This window comes from Euleptes europaea, chromosome 1, assembly GCF_029931775.1.
Source record: "Euleptes europaea isolate rEulEur1 chromosome 1, rEulEur1.hap1, whole genome shotgun sequence".
Taxonomy (NCBI): Eukaryota; Metazoa; Chordata; class Lepidosauria; order Squamata; family Sphaerodactylidae; genus Euleptes; species Euleptes europaea.
In genome coordinates this window covers 83,883,830-83,903,248 of record NC_079312.1, presented here as the reverse complement: position 1 = coordinate 83,903,248, position 19,419 = coordinate 83,883,830, and the positions used below count along the sequence as shown (strand labels likewise).

General features: G+C 43.6%; 1 protein-coding gene across 1 annotated transcript; it reads left to right on the top strand.

Annotated features, from left to right (window-relative positions):
* Positions 1 to 11,692: 11,692 nt before the first annotated feature.
* On the top strand, positions 11,693 to 18,979 carry SAP30L (SAP30 like). The gene is made up of 4 exons (XM_056857943.1): positions 11,693 to 11,907; positions 13,843 to 13,965; positions 16,041 to 16,139; positions 18,836 to 18,979. Exons 1-4 carry the CDS (start codon positions 11,722 to 11,724, stop codon positions 18,959 to 18,961), a joined length of 534 nt encoding a protein of 177 aa, XP_056713921.1. The 5' UTR covers positions 11,693 to 11,721; the 3' UTR covers positions 18,962 to 18,979.
* The last annotated feature ends 440 nt before the right edge of the window (positions 18,980 to 19,419 follow it).

The following is a 19,419-nucleotide window of genomic DNA, read 5'->3' as shown; positions in this document are numbered from 1 at the left end:
GCTGGGTACCCAGATTAGAAAATAGAATATTCCTGGATTTTTGTATTTCACTTTCACCATTCAATCTGGACAAATGAAATAACAAGCAAGAATCTCTATGTACAAAAACAGAGTTAACCCTGACAGAGAACTTCCAGAATGGCTGCCGAATGCCATACAGGCATGCTTGTTGGAGCTTTGCACTGGTATGCCTCCAAGGTTATAGATAAACAGTTACCAGTATAGCTTTCATGAAATTAGGCACATTAGGCCTAGCCAATTGCTTGACTGGAGCAATGAGAAAGTTCCTTCCATCCTCATAGGTCTCTGAATACCTTTTGCAATGATGTTATTTTATTTAAATGATGCTAGGGCGGCCTCAGAGTCTGAAACCCACTAGTACCAATAGGTGTGAAGTACTGTATGGTAGTTTCAGTACAATGGAATGCTGCTGCAGGCCAGGAGGTATAATGGCAGATGGGGTGTTATCTTAAAAGAGATCTACAGCCCAAATAACATATTTTCACCATGATTGCAATGAATTAATTATTCAAATTAAGCTTTTTGTTTTGACTTCCAGCTTTGCAACCAAATTGTGATGTAAGAATACTTGCAGCTGAAAAGAGCTCACTGTTTATAGTAGATTGCTTTATGTCTTATTCAGTGTGGGCTGTTTCATACATTACACAGTCCTCAGGTCCCCTATGTGTCTGCCCCAGGTCCTGCCTCAGGTGGCTGGAAGCCCAATTTTGATCAGGACCACAGCGAGAAGGGGCTTAAGATTTTCCTGCCATGCTGCTTTTCCTACCTGAAATGGCTCCAGGGAGATACTGTTTGCCCTACTGGTGGGAATTTTCAAATAGCCCATCTGTACATGTCAGTTTTCCCAGTGGAGCAAATGGCTTCTCCCAAAAGGCCATTTCAAGTCATAAGAACATAAGAAAAGCCATGCTGGATCAGACCAAAGTCCATCAAGTCCAGCAGTCTGTTCACACAGTTGCCAACCAGGTGCCTCCAGGAAGCCCAAAAACAAAACAACTGCAGCAGCATCCTGCCTGTGTTCCACAGCACCTAATAGCTCCTCTGATACTGCAGAGAATAGGTATGCATCATGACTAGTAGCCATGTATAGATCTCTCTTCCATGAACATGTCCACTCCCCTCTTAAAGCCTTCCAAGTTGGCAGCCATCACCACAGGGCAGGGAGTTCCACAATTTACCTATGCATTGTGTGAATAAACACTTCCTTCTGTCTGTTTTGAATCTCTCACCCTCCAGCTTCAGCAGATGACCCTGTGTTCTAATATTATGAAAGGGAGAAAAGCTTCGCCTTATCCATTCTACACACCATGCATAATTTTACAGACTTCTATCACTTTACACTTGCTCACATTGAATTTCATTTTTGCCATTTTAATGCCCATTCCTCCAGTTTGGAGAGGTCTTTTTGGAGCTCTTCACAATCTGCCCTTTTTGTTTTAACTACACTAAATAATGTGGTGTCATCTGCAAACTTGGCCACTTCGCTGTTCACCCCCAGCTCATGGTCATTGGTGAACAGGTTGAAAAGCACCAGTCCCAACAAAGATCCCCTGAGGGACCAGTGTTCACATCCCTCCATTGTGAGAACTGACCATTTACTCCTACTCTCTGCTTCCTGTTTTTCAGCCAGCTCTCAATCCATAAGAGGACTTGTCCTCTTATCCCATGACTGTGAAGTATGCTTAGCAGCCTTTGGTGGGGGACTTTGTCAAAAGTCTTTTGGAAATCCATATTCACAATGTCCACAGGCTCATTCCTATCGAGAAAATGTCCATATGCCAAAGCCTGCTTGATGGAAAATTAACACCACATTGACAGACCCTGGGGGGGGTAACCTGTAGAAAGGGATGAGGTTCAAACACTTTTCACAACTATACTTTTTTTGTTCTTTAAATTTGAATGCAGCCTGCTTTATCCATGATTGGGACAGACCCACACTTAATGAGAGGCATCTGCCACTTTCACATTTAGTGTGGCCTTTTTTAAAAAATCTAGGAATTGCTAACCATCTTGTTGCATGTCAGCAACATGAATAGAACAAGATGACCTTTCAATCAAATTTTGTCTATTGTGGGACCCACTGATAATGGGTTATTAGAATCACATTCTATTCTGAGCCATCCTAATGCTTCTGTACTTACTTAAAGGTTCCAGATTTTAACAGACTAAACAGTTTTAATTTGCATAGTCTTGAACCAATCAGGCCCATGTTTCTAATAACCAAGGTTTTTTGTCCCAAATTTTATGAACTAGGTTCATGACATTATCAAGTATCTAACTGGCTAAAACACTAGTTCCTTCTTACAGTAGTATGCAGTGGCCTAGTATGTGCTTTGAGGAAAGAAAGGAAAAGATCAATATATTCAGGCAGCCTTCAGGGACTCTACAAGTTGCTTCACATCTTGTACTGCATGCCTAACAATTTCTTTGAAATTGGATGTGCTGCATAAACCAGTACAGTTATTTTGTCTTGGAGCAAAGGCCTAGTGTGTTGGGGGGAGGTTAAGGAGGTCTAGCACTTTAATGTAGTAGCTTTGATAAACTGGAAATCATTTGGATGTAAAGTGTAGTGTTTCTAAGAACTGGATGGACTTTCTTTTATAATATATTTAAAATAAATTTTTATTGTGTCTTTTCTGATGACATGTAAGTGTCCTGTCTTGAATTAACCAAGATTTTTGTGTGAAAAGGATTGATGACTTTTCAGAAAGAACAAATATCCTGAACTGAGAGCACAAGTGGGAGCTCACAACCCTATTGTACAGACTACACTAATTCTACACCACACATTGACCTGATGTTTATGATTATCTACAGTTCATAGAAATACAGTTAAAGTTCATCTATTCAATATTTCCATTGAAATTACAGATATACTTGGAAACCTAGAGTATCATCAATATATCTAATTCTTATGTGGTCAATGTGTAGATACATAAATCTGGAGATTGGAGCCATGAACAGATAAGACAGATCTTTCTACAGACCTGAAAAAAGCCCCAGGTGTGCAGAAAAACATGAAACCTAAAAACCAAACAAACATTGGGAGGTTAAAACTCTCCAAAACAATAGAAGCAATGCCTATAGCTTTAAGAAATGGATGCCTTCTGTGGCTATTGCTAGGCAACCACATGTTATTGCCAATCTTCAAGCCTTGGTTTCTATCAGTAAAAGGCAGGGAGAGGAGGCAGAGCCCTTTCCAGAGTTGTTTTGGCCTTTGAGGGAGGACTCATTGACACCAGGCCTGGCAGCAACCACTGGATAACTTGCTACCACATGCACACCTTGCATGACTCACCCAGGCCCAGCTGCTTACTACTGTTCAACAACAGCCACCCCACAAAATTCAGCGTGGTGTAGTGATTAGAATTTCAGGCTAGGATCTAGAAAATCCAGGCTGAATCCCCACCCTGCCATAGTGCTCATTGGGTGATCTTGGCCCAGTAACACATCCTAACCTACCTCACAGGGTTGTTGTGAGGATAAAATGGAGGAGACAGATGTAAGCTGAATAAATATATGGAAAGCCAGCATGGTCTAGTGGTTAAGAGTGGTAGACTCTAATCTGGAGGACCGAGTTTGCTTCCCCACTCCTCCACATTGTCTGCTGGGTGACCTTAGGCTAGTCACAGTTCTCTCAGAACTCTCAGCCCCACCTACCTCACAAGGTATCTGTTGAGGGGAAGGGAAGCCGATTGTAAGCCACTTTGAGACTCCTTAAGCGGGGCCTAAAAACAGCTCTTCGGCAGAACCCTGAGCTTTTGTTCCATATGAGGTGTATGTGGATGGCTGATCTGTTCATTTTTCGATTAGTGGAGGACGACTTGTATGCTGCTGAGCTTTATGAGTCTTCGGTCTTTTCCACCTATCAATGCCTTTCTGTGGTTTCTCTGCTGCAGCTGAAGTCCAGTGGCAAAAGAACCTTTCCCAATATCCAAGGCAGGGAAAGCAAGAAATCCACTCAAGACTGTAAGAGCCTTCCTGGCCTTCTTAGACAGGCCGTTCCACAAGTCGGGGGCCACCACAGAGAAACTATATGCTCAGGCAGTTGCTGATCTTGCCCATTCACAGTGTGGCACCTGCAGAAGGCCCTGAACAGATGATCAGAGCTTTCATGGAGGAACACAGAAAAACATATGCAGTCCTGCAGCTATAAGAGTCCAAGACCATGCAGGGCTTTCTACGTGATAGTCAGTACTTTGAATTGAACCTGGCAGCTGATGGGCAGCCAATGTGTGAACTGCTTTGACATTCAAATTCTGAATGTCCTAAATAGAACAGTAGCAACATTCCAGACCTTCATTAACTTTAGTGATTTTAGGTCAGGAATTTGTCAAATGCTATAGCAATTCAGATTTCTGCCCAACACATCTGACTACCTTGGCCATTATTGTACTGTTAAGTAGCATTAATGTTAACATATTAGGGTAAGGGGAGGGATCAAACAGCCATGTATACTGTTAACTGAGAACGTTAGCCAAAATGCCTGGTTACGAATTATTATATGGGGGAATTAGAATTCAATAACCGGCACTGAACATAACTTAAGCAGGGATGCAACCTTTGTATACCAGAGTCTATACCATGACCAGAAAATGAGGCAGAAGCAATGGAATTTGGTTTAAAAGAATTTTACTCAAATTATATGTTCACACATGCATACAAAATTACACATCACACAACACACAGAGTCTAGGAATCAAAGGTGTTAGAGTAGAGACACTTGCCAATGTGGCAGGCCCTCTGAAGGTGGGTTATACTGCACCTGTCCAGAAGCGGAGATGTCCTGAGTTCCGTGCGGCTAAATGAGGGGGAAGGGGTATGGATTCCCGTGGCTTACCCAGCGAGGCTGGAGAGCTGGGTGGTCTGGCATTGCTACCCAGACCGACAGAGTGACAGCAAGTATGCAAGGGGAAGACCTAAGGTAAGATATGGATTACTGGAGACCTCAGTTATACCTTTCTCCTGGGGGCGGGGTAATTGGATTACCCCTTCGTGGTTCCCATGTAAAACAAAAGGCCAGTGTGGTTGTGGGCAGTTCTGGGAGCATGGCCAGAGTCAGTCAACTCCATGAGCCCTTTCAGCTGGGGAAAGACACTCAAAGTTACACCAAGAAAAAACATGGCATAGCCCATTACAGACAAAAATCAAGTGCCCCCTACGTTGCCATTGCCACATCCATGAGACCTAAAGTACCTCAGGATGCCAACCAAAGTTGCAACCAACCACCTTCTCCCCTATGGCGGCCAAGTCCCTGCCCCAGCACCCAATTGCTGGGCTGCCCCAGCCCTACAAAAACCCTGGCCAGGATGCCCCACAACTCAGTAGGTGGGCTTGCGGCACGGGATGCTGTCTGACAGCTCTATGACATGCAGAACTAGATCAAGTGGCAAGGCACCTTGATGGCAGGAAACCCACAGAGAAGGCACTTAGAACTACTGGGCAAGCACATTACACGGACACCCAACCAGGAGAGCAAAGTCTACAGTCTGTGGCTTACCTCTCCCAGTTCTGAACCCTAACAGTCTGGACCCAAAGGGGTGGCCACTCACTGACAGGTAAGCAGGGGGCCTTTCCCCAAAGCCGCCTCCTTTTTCCCTTCACTGGAGGTTGGGAACTGCCCTGGCAACGCCGCCTCCCACACCAGAGCCCAGCAGCCAATGGGGTCGTCCTTGAAATACAGTATTAGCAGATAAGGGAGGAGGGGGTATCCGCGGTCACCTAACATGAATGGAATGACAACTGTCAGGATTGAGGAACCCCGCCTGCTGTTCCACCCCTCTTTCCCTGACTACTGGCTCAGCAGTCATCCTTTGCCTTTTGGCCACACGGCCAACAGGCGGTTGAAGCCAAATGCCACAAAACTCTGTATATCGTGGACACTACCTGGGAACTTGGCCATGAGTTCTGTTAAGATACCTTGCTGATTGCAGGACGCCTGAAAGTTCAGGCTGTAGAAGCAATGGTGGTTTCGACATACCTGTGGCTTCTTTCAGGGTCTATGAGGGCAATGTGGATGCAGTCCAGAGTGCCTAATATGTTGGAGAAGTCTGTGTCTGCTATGAACGCTACCTGGGTGGGTGCCAGCTCTGTCTCTTGTGTGGGGAAGAGCAACAAGCTCCTATAGGTTGGCCAACATGGCTACCAGGAAGCTATGCAGACAACAGATTGCCAAGGACTAGGACACCTCCAGGACCTCAGCCATGTCCCCTTGGAAGGATCCAGTGGCAAGTAACCTCATGTAGGACAACCCCCCCCCCACGTTTACCTACCTGCTTTCGCCGGCAGATGGCTCCCCTGTGTGGATGGTCTCCTCTTGATGGCAGGGGCCCATCGTGGGAACAGGGGGAGGCACAGTGAGACTGGGGGTTCTGGTGCTTCCCATGGTGCCTCACCCCACCTCCGCATTTCCCTGTATGTGGGTGGCATGGCTGCGCCAACAACTGCCAGCGGCAATGGCCACCACCAGCCTAACTGGAGCAATTAGTGGTAGAGAATGCGAGCATAGCCCTAGTGACCACTAGGATGAGCTCTGTCACCTCACACCACCATGTCTTCTGGTGCATGAAAGCAACTTCATCCAGGCAGGACTCTGCCCTAAGACACGCCACCTGGATGAAGTTGTGCACCCTGAAACGCTGGAACAATTCTTTTAACCATTCTTAGAAATACGTGCATGCCCTCATGGCCCAGGGTGTCCCTTATGAATTGGCAGTGGAGGAGCTGAGGCCATCCTGCGAGTGGCAATACCACCCATGATAGTGGGTGCACATGGCGTGAGCGTCAGGGTTCTGCAGCCACCTGGCTCCTTTGCTGTAGACCACTCTTATACACTAAGGACACACACACGGGGGGAGCTAAAGTAATTGGAAGCTCTGCCCTTTGTATTTGCTCAGAGGTGTAATTAACAGGATTCCCCAAGGTGCTGTGGAAATGAAAAGGAAATGTTTTTTTTATGTACAGGCAAACACGTAACGTGCATGTGAGAACACACAGACCCAGGGGAGGATTGTGACACATATAATTTTATTTATTTAGAAAATGTCTACGCAGCCTCTCCAGAGAACTTGCCCAAGGCAGCTTACCAAATAACAAAAAACAAACCCTGTATTCATAAGGTATACCAAATTCAGGAAATCTACAAAAACTCCCAAATGAAACAAGTGGTTTAATAAAATATGAGAAATGGCTATCATGAGCAAAAATCATGCTGTGTTCTTAGTAAGAGAAGGCCAACACAGAAATGGAATTTGGAAAGAGAAATTGAAATGGTTTCGTGTATACATTGGAATTCAAAGCACCAAGATTAAGAGTAGTCTTCACTTTTTGACAGAATAAGGCTAAGCTGTTTTAAATGACTCATGATGTTATAATAGCTCCACCCACAAGCAGAAAATAATATAGGTAAGTTACAAGCAGAAAATAATATAGATAAGTTACCCAACTGTATTAACATAACTTAGATAAACATTTGGTGCAGTATAATATGTAAATATTTAGTTCTTCAATCCTACCCCCTTCCAGTAGACTACTTTGGGTGATTTGTTGCTATTTTGTAATTCTTAGAAATAAAAGCCATTTTAATTGCAGGCAATAGGCAGTAGGGATGATGACTTCAGTGAGGACTACTTGTAGCAACACTGAAGGAACAATGGCCCAGAGAAGAAGTTCTCGATCAGTGAATCAGGTCCCCAAAATTATTAACTTATTTATTTAGAATATTTCTATGCCACCTCTTCAGAGTACTGCTCAAGGTGGCTTACAAATTGAAACCACAGTATAAAAAAACAAGTCACTAAATAAAAAAGCCATTGGACATAAGCAGTATAAAAACTATCCATAAATAGAAGCACACCATTAAAAAGCCAATATGATAAGTAAAGGCTTGGTTTAAAAAAATGGTGGCAGAACCTTTGGTTGAAAGGAGGACCAAAAGAATGGATGGAACAACCTGCCGATCCCTTCTTCTCCTTTCCTGTCCTTCTCCCACTGCCATACCTTCCTCTGCCCACCAGTAGTAGCACCTCTTGACCGTCCTTCTGAAGTGCTGCACAGGAACATGATAAAATATACACAACCAACAGCAACCAGCAGGATCAAAGGTATTAAAAATCTGTCTAGTAGGCTAGGCTGTGTCAAAAATGAGTTGTGACTCGCTCACAAATGGGTTGTGAGGCCTTCAGGAAGGAGAAACAGGAAAAGTTGGATCAGGCCTCAACAAATTTTCTTTGACTGTAGGAGCCAGCCCAAAAATTTAGGTACCAGACTCATTTTTCAGCCTTCAGGGGGTTGTATTTTTAATATTTTATCACTGTTGCTACCACAAAGCCTATTACTAAGCACTTCACAGTTTCTCGTAATTGCATTCAAACTATTATTTGATAAAAATATTGTAGTAAATAAATAAATATGGGGTTACCCTGGCTGTCATCATAATAAGATCATTGCTGAAAATACCAGGCACCACAGTGAGATTTCTAGGCACCTTGGTGACCTGGCACCTGGGATTTATCAAGCTCTGCCCTGCATAATGTGTAAAATGGCCATGAAATATAGCCTGTTCCTTGTTCTCTATAAATACTAAACATGAAAAATACACATTCATTCAGTGTTAACTGAAGTGAGATTCCTGTGTTTTATGCTGGGGAGTGGGAAAGTGGCATGGAGTTACTTTACAAGTGAGTCCTGAAAGTTTAGAACTGGATCACTCTTCCAAAAGTTTGAAAAATACTGAAATCTGAAGCCTAGTCTATAGCGATAATCTGACTTCTCTGTCATGTCTACACACTCTTATCCAGCAGAACATTTCCAAAAGGCTAAAGGGTTTATAATCTGGCTCTCTTTCACCAAATGGCTTAGAACCTTTAGTAGGCCACTGTAGCAATTCCATTATGTTACTTGCAGTAAAATTGGCCTCATCCACTCTGACCATTTATTAAAAGGCATCAGTGGTTCTTCTCATCAGATTTTGCTGATGACGTTTCTATTGTTAATTCTCAAGATTGTAGACAGTCTCTGGTTCTGTGAGTGCCACATACAGGTCAGTATCAAATATCTTTTTTCTAGCCAAAGTAGCTGAGCAAACAGTACCCAAATAACCCTTTGTGAGATATTAATGGTCTGTCTATCTGGTTATAAGATATAGAAAGTTTGTTGGGGTGGAGATTGTATGTAATCCTTTGGAATCTACTGGACCTCTCTACAGCTTTTGAAACGACTGATAATGGTGTCCTTCTGGATCGACTATGTGTATTCCTACCAGACTAGATTCTAGTAGTTAGTGCTGGAAAATAGTTCTCCATGTGAGCACTCAGGGATCCATTTAAAATTTCCCAATTGCCTTCTGGGATATAGTTAAATGATGGCATTGTTACATTTTAATATTGTGTATTAATGTTTGTGCATTAATCTGTTGCTAGCCACCTTGGGTCCTGATTTTAAGGGAGAAAGACAAGCTTGTAAATATCTAAATAATTAAATCTCTCTGGAAGATATTATTGGAGGCCTAGAGGTGATGCTAGAGACGATGATGATGCGCAGCTCTATTTCACCTTTTCATCTGAACAAAGTGCAACAGTCTCATTCTCCAGTAACTAAGGTTGGTAGTGGGTTGGATAAATGAAATCTTGATCCAAACAAGATCAGAGTTTCTCATGGCCATTGGCCCTAGAATCCAAGAAGTGATGGAAACACCTGTTCTGGATGGATAGGGTTTACAGTTTAAGCATAGCTGGGTCCTCTCCTGGATTGTAAAATATACTGTGTCCAGCAATGCATTTGATCACACTTTCTTGGAATAAACTTGATCACACTTTCTTGGAATAATGAAGGCCTCACCATTGTGCATGATCCGCTAATGTCTCCGTTGGAGGTCTACTGAACTGTATGTGGAGGTGCCACGGCGGACAGCTTTAGCTGGTCCAGAGTGAGGCAGCTAGATTAAACACTGGCCTAGGCCGCCACAAGCACCTATCATCATTTTCTGTACTCCACTGGTTTCCAAGTTAAATTCAAGGTGCTCCCTTTAAAGCCCTACATTGTGTGTATCTAGGAATCCAGAAAGGCAGCTTTCTTCCACATAGACCACCCCATTCACTGCGGAGTAATGGCAATACGCTGTCGCAGGGACCATCTGTATCAGATGTCATAACTATCCTAGAACTTTTTTTCATAGTAGCCTGTTAGTGCGGATGTTAATGGGTTGGATAAACTGAAACTCAGTGCAAGCAGGAGATGCGCCTGATGAGCGATCCTAATACCGGAAAAGTGGTGGGAATGCATTTTTTATTTTTGCTTTTCCCAGTGGTCGCCGCGTCTGCGGAACTGTTGATGAGCCAAGGTCGAGCTTAAGAGACCCGACGTTTTGAGGCAGCGTTTGAATCGCTCTGCCTGCCTGCCTGCGTGCGCGAATGACAGGACGCTTTGCCCGGCGTGCCTCCTGCCTGAGGCCCCTGCCCCGTTTCCTGACCCTTCCCCCAACTTCAGGCTCTCTGCTCTTCCAAACCCGACCCGACTCCATTCTGGACCGCAGCGAACCTTGGATTTCTGCATACTGCCCTCCTCCTCCTCCTCCTCCTCCTTCTCCTTTCCCCTCCTGCCCTTCGTACGACCCTCGCCAATTCTCTTCAAGCCCCCCTCCCCCAACTTTCGCTGCTTGCCTCCGGTCCTTTTTGCCTCGCCTCGCCTCCCCACAGCCACCCCACGCACGACTTCCCCCTTACCTCCACAGTTCCTCAGCTTCTCTTTCTTCCTCTCTCCCCCCCCCCTCCACTTCAAACACAGATCAACGAACTCCCCCTTGGCAGGAAGTAGCCCACAGCCGCAGACAGACAGCCGCTGTGGCCAATCGGTTGTATGAGCGTGGAGCAAGCCCCGCCTCCAGCGCTCTGTCGGCCACTGGCCGCTCAGAGACGGGACTTCCGCTGCGAGAGGGGGGGGGAGGGAGGCGGAGCGGGCCGGTCCTGTGAGGGAGGGACGGAGGGAGGGAGCGGGCGAGGCGTGCTGGCGGCTCCGGGCGTCCCGGCTCCCCGGCCTGGGCTCGGCGGCGTCCTGGTCCCCCGTCGAGGCGGAGCGGGCAGGGTCTGCCTGGCGGACGAGGGCGGCGGAAGGGGCCGGCAGCCGGGCACGGCGGCGAGTCCCGGGCTGCCGGCTCCGGAGGCGCAGAGCTGAGAAGCCCCGGGGGACGCCTTCCCGTGCCGGGCGGCCGTTGGCAGGGGGTGGGGGGGAGAGAGTTGCTGGAGGGGGCTCCCTCCCTCCCCCCTCCCTTCCCCCTCCCTTCCCCCCTCCCCCGCCGCCTCTCGCGGAAAGCGGGGAGTGTTGGGGTGTCGCGTGGAGGAGGGGGGTGGGGAGTCTCCCTTGCGGTCGGGGCGTGTTGATGGTCGGCGGGGGCGAAGTGCGTCCTGGGGCGGGCGGGCGCACGAGCTGACCCCATAAGCCGTTTGGGAGGCCCCCGGCGGCGTGGAAGAACTGGGGGTTTCTGCCCCCCCGGGAGGTCACCGGGGGCGGGGGGGGGGCGTTGTTCAGCGTCCCTGTCGGCCGCCTGCTCGAGATGTCCCCTTAAGAGCGGGCGAGTAGGCCGGAGAGGCTCGGGGGTGTGCCTGGAAGAGGAAGTCCCGGGAAGCCCGCCGGCGGAGTTGGCCGGGGGAGGCCGGGCGCGGTGCCCCTCCGTCGCCTGTCTCCCGGGGCTGGTGGGAGGCTGCGATGAATGGTTTCAGCACCGAGGAAGACAGCCGGGATGGGCCTCCCACCACCCCTTTCTACGGACAGAGCTGCTGCCTCATTGACGACGGGGACCGCTGTGCCCGCCCGGCGGGCAATGCCTCCTTCAGCAAGAGGATCCAGAAGAGCATCTCCCAGAAGAAGCTGAAGCTGGACATTGACAAAAGCGTGAGTTGTGCTGGAGGGCCTTGCAGCGTGGTGCTGGACTCTCTTGACATTGGGTTCCCATCGATAAGTGTAGATTGTCTATGCCAGCGGTTCTCAACCTTTCTCGCTCTGTTCCCCCCTTTCACCATTGTTCCGAATATAATGCCCCCCCTTCCCACCATAGTCGAACTCAAAAGGTGCATTCCAAATAATACGCATATTTGCTGAATAGTGGTCCCAATCTCCCCCCCCCCAAAAAAACCCTAAAATTCCCCCCTGGGGTGGGGAATTCCCTCCTTGTTGAGAACCCCTGGTCTATGCAGTAGCTGCTGTGTTCAAGGGTTCTAAAATCTGTTCTGGGGTATCCCTTGCTCCCTATAGTTGGAGACCGGCAATATTCAGCAGTCATGCGGTTACCTTCACTGTAATTGATAAGAATAAACTGATAAGCACTATGAGTTGGTGGGTGATTTTTTTTTTTTAATCCTCTCTTTCTTGGTGGTTTGTGTTAATAACATAGAGGCCTGAGTAAATTCAGAGCTCGCTTTGCTGAAACGAGGCTCGCTTTAGTGCCTCACGCAGGATAAGTGGTCTCTTTGAAACTGTATTTCGTACAACCTCTTTTTTACAAGCTGTAGTGAGCACTTTTTCACTGTAATTTAAAAACTGCATACAAATCTTAACAGTAAGTAAAGTTAATAGATACTGACAAGACAAAAAAAAATTCTAGCCAATTGATCTTGCAGTATAAATGCATTTATTAGTTATGTGAGAGGCAGAATGTAAGGAAGATAGACCAATAGCACAAAGTTAACAATGAAAGGGGGGAGAGACAACAACATCAAAGGGCAGGGTTGTAATATCTATCTGGGTTGTCAAAGACTGTAACAGCTCCTGCGTTTTTAAGAGTGTGGGTTGGATAGACATAGTGCTATATAAATAGTGTAAACATGTTGCAAGCAAAGACTGTTTGGCAGTATGAATTCTGACCCTGTAATAGGGAGCTGTTGTAAATAGCATGTGTTTGTAACTGATTTTAACAAATCTGCATCTGTAACGTTAAAACAGTTGCATTGAACCATTTCTTTTAAAAACTGTCAAATCTCCAATGCTAAACTGATTTGAAAGCATCTTTCAAGCCAGAATTTTGCAAGCATGTTTATTTCTTGGCTAGCATCAAGCAGACTGCTGCCAGGCAATTAGTGTTAACATTAAGTGACATCTGTCACATCAGGCTTTCAAACTGGAGCGTCACTGCACGTGGCAGTAGGAATTGCTGCTGCTAGCCAATGTAGTGGCACTGCTGTGTAAAGCACTGACTGTGCCTGGTTCAGGCAGAAATATTAAACTTTAAAGATAGTGGAAAGAAATCATTGTGCCTTTTTTACTACCAGTTTTTGTACTGTTGTTCAGTCAGTCTTGCAGTAACAGTTCCTTTCAGGCAAGTCACTTCCCAGATGCACTTATAAAGACCACCGTAATACAGAAATGTAGGTGCAGTGGACTGATAACGTTTGTATTTACCTCCATGCTAATTCTATATGCTATTAATTTTTTGTCACTTCTTAAATTTGACTAACCCCCTTTTTTAGGGGGAGGAAGGCAAGTTGACAGCTAAAAGAGGGCATGGTGGAAGGAACATTACCTGGTTTGATCTGTTAATACTATTCAGCTGAAATAAACTGCCATGTAAAAAGACTTTAGGAAACACCTTTCTCTTTGAATGCACCAAAGGGAAACAACAGATCCTAAGATATTTAAATGAGGTACTGGTGCCATACAGCTGCTTGTTGTTCACCAGGCCATCAAGGATAGGTGCATCATTTAAAAAAACAAACCCTGAGCTTGCAGAGGTATAAACCTACTGAGTATTACATGTTGTATATTTTACTATAGATTTGTACTGTACTGATTTTAATCCCATGTCTTTTCCTTCCGTTTGCTTTTTATTTTTAGGTAAGACATCTATATATATGTGATTTCCACAAGAACTTCATTCAGAGCGTTCGTAACAAAAGGAAGAGAAAGACCAGTGATGATGGTGGAGACTCCCCAGAGCATGAGATAGATGTCCCAGAGGTACCTACTGAAATAGGGAGTTGTTTTGTTACTGTTGTCCAATTATTGCTTTTTAAAAACCCTTTGTGACATAGTAAATAGTCAGCCTAAGTTGTCTTGGAGATTCTGTCTTGTGTTTATAAAACTTCTGTTTCAACCGTGTCAACTGCTTCAAAACCAAAAGAGCCATAATGTGCCCCTTGAAGGGCTCTCCAGGTTGACCTTTCCATGCCCAATTGAGGGTATCCCAGCCAGCTGGTCTGTGGACCCACCATGACTATGTATGAAGAGAAATTGCTGGAAAGGGATGAGAACTATGTCAGAATTTGATAAGCATCAGCTTATTCTTTCTTCACCATTGCCCAGCTTACATGATAGTGTTGGACAAGGAATTGTCAACACAACTTTTTTTATATAGTTGGTCCTGCAACTACAGATTATTTGAATTGTCATAGCTGAAGCAATGTCTTGGAGAGTTTTTATTTTGATTGAGTGATTTACTCGTTTGTATATGTTTTTCTGTGTGAGGGAAGGCAGCATGGTATAGCCTGATCTCATCAGGTCTCGGAAGCTAAGCAGGGTCAGCCCTGGTTAGTATTTGGATGAGAGAGCACCAAGGAATACCAAGGCGCTATGCAGAGGAAGGCACTGGCAAACCACCTCTGTTAGTCTCTTGCCTTGAAAACCCCATAAGAGGTCACCATAAGCCGGCTGCGACTTGACAGCACTTTACACACACACACACACACATGCACGCACATATGTTCTTCCAAGCTTTTCTCTAGTGATTTTTTTGCTGTTGCTGCAGAGTGTATCTTGCCAGTCAAAGCATTATGTGCTATAAAATATATCTGTTCTTGACATTTTATTTAAAAAGCAACAAGCAGCCATGGCAGAATACTCATAAAGAGTTCCACAAATATGTGTGGGCATTTGGTTCCTTCTGTTTAAGTTGTATTTTTGACGCATGTCATTTTAGAATGTTTTGGGTCACCAGAAACAACATTTGATCACTGGTGTTCTACTGCATATTTTTCTGTCATTCTGTGCCCAGTAGTCACTTTACTCAACAAGTAATTACATTGTGAAATTAAGGGAAACTCCATTTTCAGAGGCAGCAAAAATTTTAATACCAGTACAAAGGGAAGGCCTTGGCCTCCAGGGCAAGTGGTTGGCCACCCTCTGCAACAGGATGGTGAACTAGATGTGCCACTGGTCTGTTCCAGCAGGGCTCTTATTATGTTCTAAGCAAGTGATGGTAAAGAAGACTAAGCAGCTGTGAGATGTGATGCTATTTTCAGTATCCTAAAGTAATGTGGATCATTCTGCTTATACATGAGTAGTATATTAAATACCCTTTAATCTATACGTATAATTCTTTGCATCTGTAAATAATGCTTCTATTTTTCCTTACCTCCATTCAAGGAGGTCAGTCACTTGATGTGTCCAGTACATTGATTAGCAGAACATCAGGATAGTGCTGTATTAACTAGCCACAAAATGCTTGGGTTCTTCTCTCAGATTATTGCACATCCAGCTTTTCAGTTTTTATTTCACTGGAAAACTTTTAATTCTCACATTACTTATCAAATAGCACTGGGAAACTACCACTTCTGGATGAGTTGCAAGCCATTTTTTATTTTTCATGAGCCTGGCAGTATTTTTCATTGCTTATATTAAGTAAATGCAACTTAGCTGAAAGGTATTGAATTGCATGATATGTTATTTTGATCCATTTTCTCTTACATTAATGGGAATGCTTCTTTAAGTTGGGGGGGGGGGGATTTGTGCTTTCCTGTTCAGCTTTCTTTCCTACAGTATTTCAAGAGCTGAGGCATTGTTCAGAGTGCCCTTTCACTGCACCCACATAATATCTCCAGTCAAGAAAGACCACAAAATTTGGCAAACCATTCTCTTAAAAATACATGGGGGGGGGTCTAACAGTATTCTAGTGCTGTGTTGTTTAAATGTTAGTTACCTATATCTTGATCTATAATTTCTTAGTTAAAAATGTTTCTTATGGGTTCTTACTTAGGATAAGGGCATAGATAGCCATCTCCCTTTTCTCTGTGCATCATGTCACATTTATTTTACAGGTTGACTTGTTTCAGCTCCAGGTAAACACACTACGCCGTTATAAAAGGCATTACAAGTTGCAAACAAGACCTGGCCTCAATAAAGCTCAACTAGCAGAAGTAAGTGGGTTAGAGGTTTTCCACCTGTTAATCAAAAAAAATGGAATGTATAGTCCCCCTCCACCATGAGAATACTTACTCAGTCTTGATACTAAAGTTACAGTAGTTATCATTAGTTATGTTTGGTGACATCTGCAAGTTTTAAATTATCTTCAGCTGTGTGCATGTTATATCTTGTACAGGGGGAAAATTTAGAAGGGTTTGGAATGTAATAAGTATATAAAAGAAAATAGTTTTTGTCCTGTCAGGAAAAACTGTAAGTCTTGGGGTGATTCATATTTATTATGGATGAAATAAAGTACGGAGGAGTTTGTGTTGAGTCTTCTTCTAATCCTGATCTAACAAGATAGACAGCAAGTAATTTGCGTGCTATGAAAGCTTTCAGTGAACAGTATAGGTTAGATCCAATTAGTGTTTTCTACCATTTGGATAAAACTGTTTCCAGAGGATTACTGCTGTCATAGAAATAGCCGAATCTAATCCATCATGTCCTTCAAAGAGACCTGGTGTGTAATACCTTACGTCGGTAGAGATGCAAAATTTCCAGAAATTATGAAGCCATGGGAATTTCTTTTTCTTTGGAAAAAAGTAAGAAATTGGGAGATTAAAAAATAAAAAAAATAAACATGTAGTACTTTTCTGTCACACCTAGACATATTTTTCTTAAATGTATTTTATTGCTTTAACCTAAAATGCATTATAACTTAACTAACTTGTAAAATTGTATTAGCATATTTATGGGGTTACAACTATAAATTCTTAGTTTTCTACAAGCAAAATAGCAAATATATGCAATACTTGAGAGCTGCAAACTTCTGCATTCTTTGGAACATTAGCACATATGCCAACTGCAAACTAGGAAAAATAAAAGTTGAAATTAGAAAACAAATTTTGCATTAAGCAATATGTTGTAATTGGATAGAAACAGTTTTTTCATACAGTCACAATAAGAATGCCAGCATATTTGGGTATCAAACTTTGTAATACTGAAATTGCTAACTAGAAGGAAGGGTAATTGAACTCTTAATATTTTATCAAACACATTAGAGCTTTTTAATTTTGCAAATATTATTCACATTTTAAAATAACCATATGTTGATTGGATATATAGGAAATAGTACCGCAGTCAAAGCTCTGCTCGCAATCTGAATTCAATCCCAACGGAAGCCAGTTTCAGGTACTGGCTCAAGGTTGACTCAGCCTTCCATCCTTCTGAGGTCGGTAAAATGAGTACCCCGCTTGCTGGGGGTAAAGTGAAGACAACTAGAGAAGGCAATGGAAAGCCTCCCTGTGAACATAATCTGCCTAGTAAATGTTGTGATGTGACATCACCCCATGGATCAGTAATGACCCGGTGCTTGCCCCTTTCCCTTTTTAAAACGGGGTCCCCAACTCTTTCAAGCCTGCAGGCACCTTTTGAAATGCTGACAGGTAGGCACAACCACAAAATGTCCACCATGAGAGGCAGAGCCAACCACAAAATCTCAGGGAGTTAATTTATGTGTAACTCCGATAATCGTTCCTCAGCATTTCAAGCAGAAGCTCTGTTTAACAGGATACCTTTTAAAATTAACACATTTAAAATATGTTCTTGCATACACACAAATAAGTAAATATTTTGCACTAAGAAACCCACATCTGGCAGTATCTTCATTTTGCAGGCATCTAGTGTAAAAGGGAAAAAATGCTTCTCCTGGTCAGCCCCTAGTTAGAAACTTTGTCTCATGTCCAGCCATTTTTAACCTGCACTATTACTTGTAACAATGCCAGTTGGCACTGAAGAGATGGCGAGAACTCCTTGCACATGTGGACAGTAAGATTGGTTCTGGCCAGATTTTGAGAAGAGCATAAATTAGTTTTGAAAAATGAACAAACTTTGATGTCATTATCAACTTCCACCTGAATTATAAAAATACATTAAACTGAAAAGTTTTGATGATTTCAGTTAGGTACATTAAACATTTTAACCATGCAGCCCTATCATGTTGACTCAGGCTCAGATCCTACTGTGTTTTTTAAAATTTCACTCTGCTGTTTGCATAGGTAAATTACTTTACATAATGCCACTGTCCATGTTATATCATAAACATAAAACTGAAAAATCCCCCCCCCCGGCCCTGCCCATTTTCTAAAAACACTTAGCAGATAACAGGAAAGTTGTCAACAGTCGTCACAGTGAGGACTTCTGGAGTAGAATTTTAAAAAACGTCTCTTATTCCAGAGGGTAAAATGTTCCGCCCCGGGCCTTCACATCTCTACATGTGGACAAACATTAAAATGGCTGAGTAGGCTGAATTATAGGTTACTAACAGTGTAAGTTCCATCACTGTTATTTCAGTGGACAGAGTGGAGTATAGGAATGCGTTCTACATTTCTTCCCCTTGTGAATCAGATTTGAAATCTTGGTGCTAGCTTCTTATTAGTATTCTGTAAATACTGCGGTGATGGAAATTCCCTTCATGTTCAGTGAGAAATAAACCTGTTATTTCAGACTTTATTAAAGTTCTTTTAATTTGAGCTGTGCTTTACAAATATGTAGGAAGTATGGCGATGATATTAAACTCTGATGTCCCATTTACCATGGTGTATATTTATTTGTATTTAGTTTTTAAAAATTTCAACACTAGCTGTGGCAAAACTGTAGCTGATGTGCCAGTCCATTATTTTAAGTTTTTCTAATTCACTTGCTCTTTCAGACTGTCAGCCGACACTTCAGGAACATCCCAGTGAATGAGAAGGAGACCCTTGCTTATTTCATCTACATGGTGAAGAGTAATAAGAGCAGGTTGGATCAGAAGTCAGAAACTGGCAAACTAGAATGAAGGTTAGGCAGACTTTGGACACTGAGTGTGATATTTAAAAAAAAAATCAGGTGTGCTATGAAGAACTGTTAATCACTTCTGTAAAGTGTAAACTAGACATTATAGAATACATCACTCCAGGATGTGCTTGATGACTTCTACTATTTCATCTAACTTAAAAGTATCACTGGAAAACTGCAAGAAATCCGTCCGTGATTGCCCGGAGGATTGAAGTATGTCTTTGAGTAGAATACAAGCCCCACATGAGACAAGGTTATCATTCTTGGACTAGACCATATCATCCCTATATAGTACATAATAGTACAGGTTAGGCACAACACTGGGATTATTACACAAAATCTGGTCTGCGGCTTCTATTTCTGAGTGTGCTTAACCACACACACTTCCTTGATTGCAGTCTACCTGCGCCTATGAAAACAAGGGACACTCACAAGTCCCCCAGTTTTTTTGTGTATATG

Bases quoted from the DNA above. Each gene is read 5' to 3' on its own strand.
- SAP30L (XM_056857943.1), top strand. From the start codon at position 11,722: ATGAATGGTTTCAGCACCGAGGAAGACAGCCGGGATGGGCCTCCCACC. The intron at 13,966-16,040 runs GTACCTACTGAA...TTTATTTTACAG, and splicing joins ATGAGATAGATGTCCCAGAG to GTTGACTTGTTTCAGCTCCA. The intron at 16,140-18,835 runs GTAAGTGGGTTA...TTGCTCTTTCAG, and splicing joins ATAAAGCTCAACTAGCAGAA to ACTGTCAGCCGACACTTCAG.